General features: G+C 36.8%; 1 protein-coding gene across 2 annotated transcripts; it reads left to right on the top strand.

Annotated features, from left to right (window-relative positions):
* The first annotated feature begins 94 nt into the window (after positions 1-94).
* Positions 95-7907, top strand: LOC129801723 (protein hairy). Of its 2 annotated transcripts, none has more exons than XM_055847013.1 (3): positions 95-641; positions 6346-6441; positions 6568-7907. In XM_055847013.1, the coding sequence occupies exons 1-3, from the start codon at positions 519-521 to the stop codon at positions 7315-7317; spliced, it is 969 nt and encodes a 322-aa protein (XP_055702988.1). In that variant the 5' UTR covers positions 95-518; the 3' UTR covers positions 7318-7907. The 2 variants fall into 2 exon arrangements, with proteins under 2 accessions (XP_055702988.1, XP_055702989.1); XM_055847014.1 differs by having other exon boundaries at positions 127-957.
* Positions 7908-15883: the final 7976 nt, after the last annotated feature.

Below are 15883 nucleotides of genomic sequence, written 5' to 3'. Positions count from 1 at the left end.
CCAAAACACACTCATACGAATATACGATTAAAGAATTTGACACGACAATTACGAGTGAAGGACTGCACTTTTTTCCCAGCCATCGCCACTCTTCATTAACGCTCGTGCCTCTGTAGCGTGCGCTCGAAGCGCATCCACCGAACGGAAGCGTACGATCGCCTTAGTCAAGTAGCTCAAGACTCCGAGACCAGCCACAGTCGTACTCAGAAGCACACGAATTGCTCTCGTGGTAACATCAAATTCACTATTGGATCGGACTGTGCCGTCAGTTGAGCCAGAGACCTCGACAGAGACGGATCATCGGTAATCTTAAGTGACTTTAGTGATCTTGAAGTGAGTGATTTCTGTGACAAAAACTATCCAGAAAGTGCGAAACCCATTGAAAATTGCTAAATATACATTTTTTTTATTGTAAAAAGTGACTCTTGGCATTTTTTGCCAAAAAAAAAAACAAAGTTGAGATTGATTATCTCACAGAAAATTCCATAACTGATCTTCGAAAACCAGTGATCGTGAAGATGGTGACGGGAATAGGAAGTGTGCCAGGATCTCAAGGAACACAAGGAAGTGTTATAAATAGTGTTGCCATTCCATCAGTACATCCGGCTGAACCAACAAAACGACCCAGTGACAATCGACGGGTGAGTTATAAGATCATGATCAATTGAAACATAAAAATAAAAGGAAAAAAGAAATTAAAAATTTATGAGTAAAATCCCAACAAGTGCTTCATCTTGCAATAAACAACTCGATGACGACAGTGTGCTAATGGATTTTAATTGCTACTCCACGTGCCTGCGATTTATTTTTGCATGCGAGACACAATGCCACATTTTTCACTGCTGTGATCTTTATTCCCAGAGCAAAAGCTATAAGACAAAAAAAATAAATCTAGTGATATCAAAACGTGACGGGATGTAGATGGGCGGAGAGTGAATCTAAAATTGCAATCAAGTGGTTCGTAACACCCTCTCACATCTTGACTATCTCTAAATGTGTTTCCACAAAAAATAGCCCCCACAAAGATCGCGGATCGTTGAGTGATCACGCACTGTGGGAAAAAATACCACGCGAGTGACTCAAAGTGCGCGACACTCTTTTGAGCCATGAGATATGTTGGCCAGGAAGACCCACACGCGACACCGACGATCACCGCCTGCGCCCCCAATTCCGACATACGATCACTTGGCTCACGAATCTACCCACTATTTTTCGCTACTAATCCGACGAAGAAAATAATGCTGAGCCGTGTAATTGGGAAATGAAATGGGGTTCGCCACTTGGGATATTGTCTGTACGATGAATTTTCTGCCTGTGTGATCTCTTGGATCTTTTTCAAAATCCGTGATCGAATGATCGAGCATGACGGGAATGAGACTTTTCAAAGTCTCGCCAATTTGCGACAAAGATAGTTTTCTAATCTTCTTGGCAAATAGAACTAATGAAGATGTAAAAGAGCCAGGAATTCTTAAATTTAGGATGACTTTTAGATGAGGTCGCAGTGCATGAATTGTTTTAAACCACATTTAAATACATGAAGCTTGAAAACTCCAAGAAACTCATTATTTTTAAAGTTCATTTTGAATATATTTAAAGTCTATCTTTACCTTTCATACCAGTCGTGACAAAAATTATAAGGTGTTAGTTAATTTTTTCGATTTTGTTGTAGTATGAAAAAATATTCTTTTCATATATTTATTTAAAAAAAGTTAAAATTAATCTACTTTTTTCCAACCTCAGCTTTAGGTTTAATGGGTTTAATGTGAAATCAAGCATTGTTCGATCGTACTTAAACGTTTTAGGTGCATTATAAATTGTTGTTTTGTTGTTGTTGTTTATCAAACGGCTACGGAGAGCGAACGGGCTTAAGTTCAATATTGCGGTTTTTGTTTGAAGTGAAACGTGGAACCACCCACGCAACATGTAGGATATAAATTCGCTACCTCAATTTCCTTAGAGTGGACTGGGGCACCTTTGAAATTGGGATTTTTCACCTATTTTTAGTTGGAACTTTTCATAATGTGACTTAGTTTCTCAATCTGTGCGCTAAATTATGTCATGATAAAGTTAAATTTTATTGAAAAATAGGTGAAAAATCCCAATTTCAAAGGTGCCCCACTTCCTCCTATATGATGAATCAGACTCAATTTTTAGTATATAAAAGCTGAGCCTTTGAACTTTCAATAAAAATTGTGATGGTTCCTACCAGTGCTCAGTTCAAGATTCAACAACCAGTATGGGAAAGTCGTCTGCCTTTAAATGCGCCAGCTTTTGAATGCTTCAATCTTTTTCTTATTTCTCAAAGCACAAATTTTATTTTTTGAACAATAGTTAATATTATTAACTATTTTCTATTAACTTCGATTAAGAAAATGGAATTTTAGCATTAGGAAATATCAGAAAAATTGAAACATTCAAAGGCTACCGTACTCAAACGCAGGCAACTTTCTCCTAAATGTAGTAGTAAGAACTTAACAAGGAAATGTAGAAACAAGATATCAATTTTGAACATCGAAATTCACGGTTATAAATGTTTATAAGTTTTTGGTGATCCTAGTTTCCGCAGGTTTTTGAATACCTTTCCTATAAATTTAGAAATTTCCAATTTTCAAAATATTAAAGAAACACTTTTATATGAGAAATTGTTCAGCAAAATATTGAAAATACAGAGATCACCTCTTTTATTTTAAAAGGGACAGATAATCCTAACCGGCTTATGTAGGTGAGATTCTTAATGTGAGCTAATTCGGAATGCATGCAAATTCGAATTAGAGCTGAAGTTGGGGTACGCCAATTAGTTATCTTGAATCAAATTCGTGATACTTGATCTAATCGATTAATCAGAAGCCGAGATAATCGAGGTTGTTTGTTTCTGAACTCGTTTTTTCGACCAGATCGCCCCAAGTGTTCATTTGATGAACTTCAACTATATCAAAGAATTGTAGTATTTTGTGAGACTTTCCATTTAAAACCCAATTTTAAGTGTCTTGGTCGAGTAGAGGTAGTCAAATTGGCATCTGAGTGGTTTCAAAGCGTTATTATGGGAAGAATCAATTTTTTCACACTTAAACGACAAAATCGGATAGATCGCATTATCTGATCGAAAAATGATGTATGGACGAAATATAGAGACAAATGTTCTCTACAATTATGTCAAAGTAATCATCAAAATTGGTTCAGCGACAGTCGATATAATTGAGGTTATGTGATATCGAAATTGGTTTTTCGACTGTGGCGCCCCTGGTGTTGGTCCCACGAAGTTCAAATGTTCTAGAAAGTTGTAGAATTTGGTGAGATCTTTATTCTCAAAATCGGTCACATAGAACCGGAGATATGATTTTTTGAATTTTGTGAATTTTGACCCCTCATATCTCCGGTTCTGTTATAACCACAGCGCACTTATGCACCATTTTGGAAACGTCCTAGACTGGACTACAACATACTAAAATTTCATTAACTTGCACAATGCCGTTTTTGAGAAAAATAGTTTGAATTTCGATGAATTTTGACGCTATCACAGCGCCATCTGTGGTGAATTTTTGAACTTCCATCTGAAAGTGCTCATCGAGACGAAACCAAAAAGGTAAAATTTAGGTCGCTATGTTAATTAGAACCGGAGATAGAGGCCGGTCAATGTTCGAACTTTAACCCCTTATAGCTGGGGTCAGGGGTTATGAATCGACTTAAGTATTTTTTTGTTTGATAGGTATAATCAAGGGCTACAACATACTAAAATTTCAGCCCGATACACAAAGGATTTTTTGAGTTATTTAACTTATAAAATTGAAAAATCTTCTTTTTAAAAATAGCGCTCCTATGGGTGGTTTTATGAACTTATGATGTTAGAAGGGGAAGTGGCATTTCACGAGAGCTTTCCAAAAAGCTCTCACTTTTTAAATTCTGACAATTAGAACCGGAGTTATGGCCATTTTAAGAATTTTTTTTTGGACCCTTATAGCTAGGGTCAGGGGGGTCGGGGACCTTAAGGTTGGTATTGATGGAAAGCCCCAAGGCTTAACTATAACATACTAAAATTTGAGCCCGATCGATGCCATAGGGGCTAAGCTATTGAGAAAACAAAAAAGGAGGGTATTCAAAATGGCGGAAGGAGGGGTGGGGGGTGGGGGGTCAATGCACCAAGTTGCAATTTTCACCCGATATATAACCTTTGCCGAAAACCGCAAGTCGATATCTCTTTTAGTTTAGGAGCTATTAAGCTCCAAAGAGCGGCTGGCCGGCCGGGAACGTAAATTAGCCACATATATATTCGTGATCAGGAAGTGCTGAAACACATTTTGGCCAAGTTTGAGCTCGATCGGACGACATGAAATTTTGTTAGGATTATAGTAGGTGAGATTATTAAGAATCTCACCTAATTTCAATGGGGAAAAATTAAAAAAATTAGCTATTTTTTTTTTAAATATTTATACCGCTCTCCAACATGAGGTTCAACGCTATTCCCAGAAACATGTCCGTTCTAAATTGTATATAAATTCTGATAGAAAAAGGCTACAAGAAAAGCAATAGACAGAGTTTGGGATGTGACTAACTATGAATTTATTAAATCGAGTCTTTTATAATAGATATCCTCAACGGGACCTTATACGGGCTTCAGACCTAAGACTTAGCTATCTGGCTTAACTCTTCTAGTTCCTAATCAGGCACGATTTTTTAGAAAATTGTTTTTTAGTATTGGATTTTAAGGGCAAATGATTCATTAGATTTTGAAAAATCAATAAAATTGCTTATTATTTAGATTTTTGAGACCTTCAGGAACTGGGCTAACCTCCAGTGTAAAGCCGGCATTACGTTCTATGACATCCATCGAATATACTTCACTGGATTAAATAATCCTAAAACGATATTAAAAAAAAAAAACAAAAGTATTTATGAAAATGGGGTATGTGAACATCAATAAGATCTTCAGCTTGAAGATTTATTCATATTACATATCTTAAATATCAAACAAAATTTCTGGGAGAATTTTCGCTTAAGTGTTTAGGTAATTTTTGCTTGGGCTTCAGTACATTACTGGGAATTATTCTGATAAGTTAAAAAATCTTTACATTGGCTTGCATTAAAAGAAAGGGCTTTCGGGAACTCAGGTAATAGTCTGAAAACCGTTTAAAATGGTCTTGAGATCTATAGTTTAGGTCGTTTAGGCATATGGCTTAACTTCTCTAATTTCTTATCAGTCAAGATTTTTGGGACAATTGGGATTGGGCGAACCGAGCTATTGATCCATTGCTGTTGCTGATCTCTTAGAATTTCGAGACCTTCAGCAACTCGTAAGTCACACGTTTGAGGACTCTAAGCAGCCTATTACGTATTGTATATTGGCTCAAAAGATGGTCAATATAAAAAGTTCTACTAACTTTCTAAGTCCAATTTAATTTAAAATTGTTCTTTTTTTATATTAATATTCAAATGTATTAGATCACTAATCTCAAAATCGAAACCTTCACCCCATAGCTGGATTTTGCGCAAATGCCATCATTTAAATTGATAATTTGTCTGGTAAATTTGCCATAAATAAGCTGAGTCCAAGCACGTGCCCGAAGCTCGATCACAAGGCGTATTTTTGTCTCATCGTCCGGTTGATTTAGTCAACAGTCCGTCGTCACCTGGAGTGGGCAATTGCGTCACTTTCCAATGGAAATTATATATACTATAGACCAGACTATATACATCAAAGGCAATTACGCGAGATTGCGCACACCGAGTGTGGGGTTTTTACCAGAGCAAACAACCCAGAGATAATGAAACACTTGATCAATGGGACAATATGGCCAGAGAGAATTTTTACCTTTTGAGGAATTTCTGATAAGAGAACCCGAACTTGAAAAAAATCACAAAACATTTTACCACTGCAACTGTCACGTGATCTAAAATCTTAATTAATGAGAATTTATATTAGGAAAGATTGGTAATTTTAGGGCTTAAAGTATTGATATAGATTTAGACAAAAATTCGCAAAATATTTCGTATATGGCTGAAGCATCAGCCTCTTGTATTGTACACAATAATGAAGCAGTACAAATTAAAATAATCGTAAGCGTATCGATGTGGATCGAGGGGTATCGATATGAACTCTGCCCATTTATAATGAGACCCGTGACGAGAGGATGTCGAGGTGAAACTAATGGTCAACCAACCAAATAAAAAAGAAGAGACTTCACTCTCTCAGCCTATTCGACGGGCGTCGGAACGATTGAATGCGTTGATTATATTTTGCAGCCAAAATCATGCATTATATGCTGCTCCCTTTTATCGCTTATTTGGCACCGGAAGTCAAACTTCATGGCCTTTGTGCTCATGAACCCTCTCTCCCCTTTTTCATTGCAGAGCAATAAACCCATAATGGAAAAGAGACGACGAGCGAGGATCAATAATTGCTTGAATGAACTAAAGACACTGATTTTGGATGCCACCAAGAAAGATGTAAGTTTGTATTTATCACTTTTATTTTTGTGTCAAGATACAAATTTATTTTAAGAAGATTGCAATATAAGTATCAAATTATAAAAACCGATCGCAAACGGTTATTAATTAGATCTTCTTAACCAGCCCGCGAGACATTCAAAGTTGGAGAAGGCTGATATCCTGGAGAAAACAGTTAAACACCTCCAAGAGCTTCAGCGGCAACAAATGATTCTCTCGCAAGCGACAGATCCCAGTGTCCTCAATAAATTCAAAGCGGGATTCACAGAATGTGCAAATGAAGTGCGTCGCTTCCCGGATATTGAGGTGGGTGTGAAGAGGCGCCTATTGCAGCATCTCAGTTTCTGTATAAATGGTGCCAAGACAGACCCAGAAAGCTCAGCAATTGCAAGTCCAAACACGACAGTTCAGGTGCATATTCTCCCATCACCGCCCAGTAGTCCTGAACAGGATGCACCTCAGCATCATGTAACAATGACCTCGAATGGATATTTCCTGGTGAATGGATCTGGCAATGGGATTCAGCTAATACCCACAAAATTAGCAAATGGGAATATTGCATTCATGCTCCCGCAGACAATGCCATCAAATCCTGTTCCCATGCTCATTCCCATCCCCACGAGGACAGCTTCAACATCCTCAGCGGCCTCAAATACGTCTTCCAATGGCGTCTCTAGGGACAGTATGACCTCACCCACCTACTACGCTCCTCTATCACCAACCAACAGCTACGATGCTCAGGACCTGAAACCACCTTCACCTACTCCCATGACCTCTAGGTCTCCAGATCCCAACAATCCTGTTCCCCTTGCTCTTGTAATGCGCAAGAGCTACGACAGTCCGCCTGAAGATGACAAACTCTGGCGGCCCTGGTGATCAACACGGTGTGGGTGATGGCGACCTCTCTATCCCTTCCCTCCCACCAGAGGCGTCTATATTTATTGAGTGTCGGCGAGTAGCTATAAATTACTCGAGTCACGCGGATCCCACGAAAAAGTGGCAGCCCGATCAAAAATATCAACTGGGTTCAATGAGATCTCCCTCTGTCTTACTTCGCGCGGGCATCACACATGATCGCAAGTTGCGAATCTATTTGCAGATATGCACGCCATTTCCCCCACACTTCCTCAGTGGGGGAGCTGCTCACATGAGAATATCGCGTCCAAGGAGACTAACACCATCCACACATCGGCAGAGTGGACAATGAGAGTGAGTGCAGAAATATTTTTATTTTTGTTGCAAAGACATATTTTGTATAACGGAAAAGAATTGAGAAAATTAAATTAAGACAAATTAATATTTGTGAAGAATGAAGAAAAGATTTATTGTTTAGTAAAATTTGACCAGGAGGAGAGTGTGGTAAGGTCTTAAGACAGAAAAAGAGTCACGATCATAAAAATTCTTGTGTGAGAAGATTTTAAAAGTAAAAGAGAATTTCAATAAAAAAAATTGTAATTAAAAATTGAGTTATTTAATTATGAACGGTTTGAAAAATATTGATTTTTTTAGTTCTCGTCGTAAGAAATTTCGAAGTGTTATAATTTATAACAGCACGAGGAAGTGAATTGTTTAGGATCTATATCAGTTAAGACCAACTGATTTTCCTATATCTATCCTTCCTATCCTACATATGCCATGGGTTCGAATCTCTTTTAGTTACTATACATTTTTGGTAATTAAAGGTGTTAGATGTTCGAATTGCTTCTACTGAGCTTCACTGTTGTTCTTTACTACTATGCTTTTCTCTTCCCAGTGAATTCTACAAAAAAAAGAAGGCATAAAAAGTAGAAAGGAGATTTTTTGACATGTACACTCAGTCCCGGCATTAAGTCCTTCGGGATTATGCACCTGACGGAATTATGCACACACAATTATGCAAATTTGCCTACCATCGGGAGTCAATTTATGAAATCATTTTTGAAATACGCCTGAATGCATACTATGGTGCGACGCGGGAAATTTGAAAACATTTTGCTACTTTTTCAGAACAAAATTTTAATTTCTTTTTTTTAAGGTATTTTTTTATTATTCTAACCATTTATTGAAGAATTCTGGCCATGTACTGTTTGTTAATGCATTTATATTGTTGAATTAGTTGAAACATTTGAATCTTTTTGTTTGAACTACTTTTACTCTGCGCGAAATTCGTTCAACGGTCAATTAATTCAAAAGAAAGCCCCTGTAGGTATGCAAATTTTCTCGATGCATAATGCCATTTCGCGCGTTTTTTTCGGTCCCGAAAATGTGCATAATGCCGGGATCTAGTGTATTGTGTGACAAGTATTTTCATGTTATACAAATTCGAAGTAACCGGCAACTATGGTGAGCTTGTAATCCGCACGACTTACATAAATCAAAGCAGGATATAAAAGAAAATCAATAAACCTTAAAGCCAGAATGATATTAGCTGTGATGGTGAAAAAAACTTGTAAAATTTATTATTCAGAATATCCACGCGCAGAACATCAAGTTTTTGATGAAAATTTCAAGCCCTGAGTGATCAGATGATTGTTATTCAATACCCCAAATGAGAATCATGCGCGTGTGTCTTGTGCATACTTAATGAATAAACAATTTCCGTATGTTCAAACGTGAGGTAAAAATTTATTCACCTCCCCGAATAAATAATAAGGCCCATTTGGTCACCATACCATAAGTCCTTTTATTTTAGCATGGTGATGGCGTCTCTGCTGTCGCTGACTGCCAAAAAGTGCACACACGCAAAATCCAATAAAAATAAAGTCTAAAAAAGCAGTGCGCGACTCTGAAAAAGCTAAATGAGACCTTCTGACCAGAAAAAGACGAGGCATACTGAATAGGGTACACAATATTGTTGCATGCGCGATTTGTCATTGTTGGATTGTGATGTTTTTTTTATTCGAAGTAACCAAACCGATCAGAGGCGAAGATCGCATTTTGTGCCAATACAAATATAGTCACTCAATATCACGTGTATATCGAGCGCGCGATCATTAAAACGCTTTGCCAGTGAATTAAAAATAGACGGCACGAGGCGACCACGAATCATTAGATCATTCAAAATAAATTAACACACGCTCAATCCATTATTACTCACTGTCACACTTCACACAAGAAGGATGGATTCCTCCGCGATATCGTGTGGGAACTTTTTTCCCGCGCAAAACAAAGCCGCACTCTTCACCAAATCCTATTCCCACCGACACCGTTTCTTTTGCCTTTCAAATGGGAAAATATCATGGCACTCGTGCTTTGTCATATGCTTTCGAGGAAGCAAGAAAAAATAGCAAACAATTGACATGATCGAGCGCCAGACAGATCTTTATAGCAGAAGTGATCTCTACGTATATATTTTAATTTTTTTTCTCACTGTGGCGACGGCAATAGAAAAAAAGCCATGAGATAAACACGCATTTTGGAATGGAAAGGGTGCTTTTGTTGATGAAACTTTTTGGCAAAATGATCTCACATAGTTATTCCAAAGTCAAAAATCGATCATGAGTGATCGTGCAGAGAGAATTTCTGGACAATACAATACCTGACAAATTGCAGATAATTTACCCAACATATTGGAAGCTTTTTTATACCGAAATCACGCTTCGGAGAGACATTCGTTTATTTTGAAATCCAAAATAAAAGTTCTTCCAAGTTAATTTACGAGTTCTGCAATTTAGATCACAAATGCTAACATTTGAAACGAGTGCTAAAGATAATTTTTTTTTCACTATAGGCATTAACGAAAGTTTACACCTTTTTTACAAATGTGTCGATAGCTTTGAACTTGCCGATATTGTGAATAAGAATTTAGAATCAGTAATAATATTTACATATATATAATACTAGAAAATTTAAGATGTATTGAATAATAACGATCATAATTAGTATGTCTCGGAATCTGACATTATTGATATTTTTGGAAAATATATCATTTTTATACGGAAAATTACCGATCATTGATCATAAATATCAACAAATAGAAGTTATAATTGAATGTGAGGTTATGTTCGTTTTAAGTTTTATCCACGTGTGTAGAGCGTATTAGGATATTCGACATATGTTAAACCATTTAACAGCCGTGTATCACACCAATTCTAATCCTTTATTTCTTTAACAAACCCAATCCCTACCATTCTTATGGGTGCTGAAAAGTTCCTTTGAATCTCTTTTGTTAGCTTACTATCCTCAGTCCTCAGTAAGTGACCATCAGTTGCAAAGGATGGGTGGCACCTTCAGTTTTCCAATTTTCCTCTATAAATTATAAGGTGACCTCCATCAGGGCTAACACGTGCATTCCAAAATATTTCAGTCAAAACAAATTCTCGGATAGTCCAGAGCTTTGAATGTTTTTGTTGAATTGAAGTTTTAGCCCATCAGAGAACAAAATGGAATTAGTTCTAGAAGATCTAAAATTTCTCCATTGCAAGCATTTGTAGTTAGACTAATGCAGATTAATTCACAATATTTAAATTTACATTTACTGGTTTTAGTTATATTTATCTCCAAAGAAATATTAGTAATATTAAATGCACTAAAGTACTTTTAAATAAAGAAAAACTTTGTAATCGCAATAAATGTGATTTCTGGGATGACCGTCTTGCGACAGTTTTGCATGATGAAGAGATAATTGAAATTGAAATTGGAATTTTTCATCTATTTTTAAATAAAATTGAGCATTATCGTGATATAATTTAGCTGCACAAACATATTGAGAAGCTAAATTATATCACGATAATTGCTCAATTTTATTTAAAAATAGGTGAAAAATCCCAATTTCAAAGGTGCTCCACTTTCAAAGGTGCCCCGCTTCCCCCTAACCTCACATTTAAAAATAACGTTTTAATATTTAACCTAATAAGATAATTAAATTAGACTTATTTTGAAAATGTGGAATTTTCAAAAAGATTTTAAATTACATTGCTGATATGAGTTATCTTTATCATTTTTTCTCACAGTGCACTTCACTGTGATAAGTAGCAAAAATATCCAATGTTAACAACGTGATTTTTCACAAAATTCTAAATCATTGAGCGTTGACTATTCCACGATAGTGATCAGTTGTCTGGTCACCAAGGATGCTCCCAAAATGAGTGGAATCATCTTCGGCGGCTATATATGTGTGACATCTGAAGACGAATCACCCACGCCTAGTGAAAAAAAAAATTCAGCACCACATGTCCCTGCCCACAACCTCGTCACTGTGTCCCAAGGGGCAATTTGCGCAAAAAATTGCTTATAGTCGCGCGAGGTGGCACTTAAGTGGTTGTGATTGCAATAAAATGCAAATCACCGCATGAAAATCGTCACGACGACAATCAGTTGGATCTCCGAAGGAATAACATTATGGAGCATTTATATGGTGTGACAATGTGAAATATTGGTATGAGTTGGACACTAAATGCTGGGAGAGCGTGTGACTTTGAAATGTTAATCTTATAACTTTTCTGCTTCTTCTCACCGCAACAAACAACTTTAAGTTTTGCGTTTGCGGCTTTATTTCTGCTTAGCACACCACTACCTCTCACTCCTATTTCGGTATTTCTTTCACATCAAATATGTCAGCTCCGATATGAACGTGAGAATTTTCTCAATTGACAAAAATTATTTTTAAATAAATCTTATATCTCCCAGAGATTAGAGACAAAAGTAACTTCTGAGAAGAAAATGCTGTGAATCAATATTAAAAATAAATTAATAAATAAATGAAACAAAATATACTTTTAGGCACAAAAACAACCCTAAATAGAAATAATCCCATATTTATAGTTATTCTTAAGATAAGTTTTTAATTTACTAAATATTAAAAAAAAAAAGTTTAATAAATACCCTTTTTATATATAAATTGTTTACCTCCTAATAAGATTGTAATTTCAGCAAACACAGTGCGATAAGGTATATTTTCTAAGTTATTTGTAAAACAAAATAAATAGAATAAGTGATAGATTTTAGCTGAAAGAAGAATGTATTGTGTAACAATATGAATTTATTCTGTAAATAATTTATGTTAGAGCAAAAAAAAGCAAAACATAGAATGTTTTACAACAAGAAACAAAACCCTAGCGACTTAATCACAAAGGTCTTCCAATAGACATCAAACAAAGTGGCAAAAAAATCAAAATAGAGCAAAAATGTACTAATTAAAAGAAATGTTTCATAGAGAACAAGAAGAAAATAAAAACTACAAACACTGTATGTGCATGAAAATATGTCAGAAAAGAGTCATTGAATAAAATACAGAAATTATCTGTAAAAAAAAATATCAAGTGTTTTATTTTGCCACCAGACTCTTGGTTGTGTCTGCACGCTGTTTTTTTTAGACATCTCCGATGGTTGCTAAAACTTTCCACACATTTAGCTTTTCAGATATTTAATCAGTTTTTGGAATGATACAAAAAATCAGAAGGGGCTCTTCACTGTTTGATCGATTAAGATAAATATTTTTGAACACAATGTCACGTTTACCATTTTTAGATCATATCCCGGAAACACGAAGGTAGAAAATTTTCAAAATTTTACTTTTATTTTTGGAGAAGCTGAAAAGGATTTTTAACTATTCATAACACATTGAAAATTCCTTGTAAAATATATCCTTTATATTCACAAAAAAATCGGAAAAATACGTTCGGAATACAATGCTTTTTGGTTGTGTGTGATTGCTTGAAAACGGAGACTGGGATATAATTGTCCAGTGTGCCAAATTTTGGCCCTAGTTGCATGCAAGCGCCAAAGTCTCAAGTTAGAAATGTAATATCTTTAATAGAAATTGATTTTTTCATTCCTTCTACTTTAGGAGTGTTGCTTAGAACCTTGTAGACAGTTTATCGTCTTTATTTACTTTAAAATCGTTCTTAATATATTTTAAAATGAACAAAAATGTAGACATAGCTTTGGTGCCCTATTTCGGCCAGCTCCTTGGAAGAATGCCCTTCGGGAATTCTTCCAATGTCTTTTTCACATCATCTCGTTTTTCAAAGCTACATTTTTTGTTATTCTTTTGCATTGTATAATCTCTAGAGTACGTAAAATCTAAAGGTTTATGGAAATTCGAGGAACAAAAATGGTGGCCGAAATTGCAAGCTGGCCGGAATTAGGCACACCTACCCTATACCCATTTTATAAAAGTGCTTCTGAATTGCAGGATGACAGGATCAGATTTATAAATTTTTCAAGGAATTATTTCTTGAAAAATTTATAAGTCTGATCCTGTCATTCTGCAATTTAGAAGCATTTTTATAAAAAGGGTATATAAAATTGTAGTTTTGATATTACAGTTTTTAGCCCAGCATTTGGTTTTATGAGTTTCAAGTCAAGACATTATGGTTTTATCTCGTTTCTGGTTTATAAAAAGTTTATTAAGAGGATTAAAAGATATTTTTTACTTCGATAATAATTATTTCCTTTTTTATATACTCCCTCCGTCCCAAAAAAGTCGTACGTTTGAGAAAAATTCTTGTCCCCAAAAAAGTCGTACGTTTGGAAGAAAATCGCTAGGAAGAGACGGCGTAAAATAGAAATGCTGTGTATTGGAAATAAGTTATGTACAAACTATCCTCCATCTTCAATGGGTAATATGGAGGTCCACGATTGGAGGTTACGATTCTAAGATAAGAAAACAATGTCTTAAAAACATCTTTCTTTTGAATATTTTTAGTAAGATTTAAGTACCAAAAGGTTGAAGATAGAAGCTTGGCACCTTCGGCGGCGCCCCCGTAAGTCAACCTTGGGATCATTACCCTACCCCCCCTCCCTTCCCACCAAAACCCATATTGTTTTTTGGGATTTCTCAAAAACACATAGTGCGATTTTTTCTGTGGAAGAGGAGGGGTGGGGGGAATTATTATTATTATTATTCATGTTGAGGTGGTCCTAGGAACAGGCCCGGGCACTGCGACTGATCAGTCTATTGTACCCAACCTCCTTGTTTGTTAGAGCTCTAATTTTGGCGCCCTTAATAAAGGACAGTAAAGCTCCAGATTGGGACGTTTTGATGACAGAGGCGGGGCAGACAGAGTCGCCCAGTGAAATCCTCCGCTGTATCCCAAATGCCGGACAGTAGCACAGGATGTGAATATTGTCCTCTTCATCTTCCAGACAATATCGGCAAGTCTCATCCGTGCTAATGCCCATTCTTTTTAAGTGGGAGCCAAGAGCGCAGTGTCCCGTGAGCAGGCCAACTAGCAATCTTAGCTGTATTTTGTTGAGATTTTGAATTTCTTTTCTCCATTTGCCGTCTGGCTCCAGGATTAACTTAGCACGCCGGAGACCAGGCTGCTTAGCCCAGTGTACTTTGTGCTCATTGGTCGCCTTCTCATTGAGAAGGTGCTTGATGCGGCTTCCAGAATAACCGCAAGTAGGCATTGGACCAATGAAGGGTGTCTTGGTACTAGATTTAGCCAAAGAATCTGCTGTGTTGTTGCCCCCCACATTCGAATGGCCAGGGACCCAAGTAAGAATTACTTGATGTCGTTCAACCAGTTTGTTCAGTTCTTGCCTACATTGAAGAACTAGTTTTGATGAGCATATGGGGGCAATTAGAGCTCTCAGAGCCGCTTGGCTGCCTGAGAATATTCTAATAGTGGTGGAATCTGTATACTTCCTCCCACATTCTGCAGCACAGAATACCAGGGCCATTATCTCTGCCTCAAAGACTGAGATGTCAGCACCCAGGGGGAGTGAAATATATGTGTCAGGGCCAACAATGCCTATACCACATCCACATTCCATTTTAGACGCGTCCGTATACCAATGATCTTTCGATTCATCGATGTGTTTTTTAGTGCTTCTTGTCTGTTGAGTATTGCTACCTTGAATTTGTTCCCGATCAGCGGTCTTTTGATTCTGAGATCATGCAGTCCCACTTCAACTGGGGTGTTCTGTAGGTGTTTCAGTATTTCTAGGTGGCCTATAAGGTTACCTGGTTTAATGTCCTTGATCATAGTGATCGTTAGTCCTTGTTGGGTTGCAGTTTTCTGCAAAAATATTTGTAGATGTACTATATCTAGGATGGCTTCCATTGCCGCAGTTGGGCAAGATCTCATGGCCCCTATTACAGCAAGGCAAGCGAGCCTTTGTACCTTCTGGAGTTGGTTTGTGGCCTTAGTTTGTTGGGTTTTCTTCCACCAAACTAGGCAGCCATGTGCTATGATTGGTCTAACAATGGATTCATAAATCCAAACGATGATATGGGGTTTCAGACCCCATTTTTGACCAACCATTTTACGACATGTCCAAAGGGCTTTTATGGCTTTATTGGTAATGTACGTAATGTGTGCGTTCCAGGTCAATTTGCTGTCAAGCATGAGCCCTAGATATTTAACTTCTTGCTTGATCTCAATAATAGTTCCTTCTAGAAGGATATTATCGAGATTTACCTTACGCCTTCTTGTAAAAGGTACTAAGGTAGTTTTGGAGGGATTGATTTTCAGTCCCGCATTTTGACACCATTTCGAGATGATATTTAGGGCGT

This window comes from Phlebotomus papatasi, chromosome 2 (genome assembly GCF_024763615.1).
Source record: "Phlebotomus papatasi isolate M1 chromosome 2, Ppap_2.1, whole genome shotgun sequence".
Lineage (NCBI taxonomy): Eukaryota > Metazoa > Arthropoda > Insecta > Diptera > Psychodidae > Phlebotomus > Phlebotomus papatasi.
Note: the sequence above shows the minus strand (reverse complement) of the source record. Positions and strands in the feature narration are given on the sequence as shown.

What these genes read in the sequence shown, in the direction of transcription:
- LOC129801723 (XM_055847013.1), top strand. Translation starts at nt 519, where the DNA reads ATGGTGACGGGAATAGGAAGTGTGCCAGGATCTCAAGGAACACAAGGA. An exon ending in GACCCAGTGACAATCGACGG is followed by an intron (nt 642 to 6,345) that starts GTGAGTTATAAG and finishes TTTTCATTGCAG; the next exon opens with AGCAATAAACCCATAATGGA. An exon ending in TGGATGCCACCAAGAAAGAT is followed by an intron (nt 6,442 to 6,567) that starts GTAAGTTTGTAT and finishes CTTCTTAACCAG; the next exon opens with CCCGCGAGACATTCAAAGTT.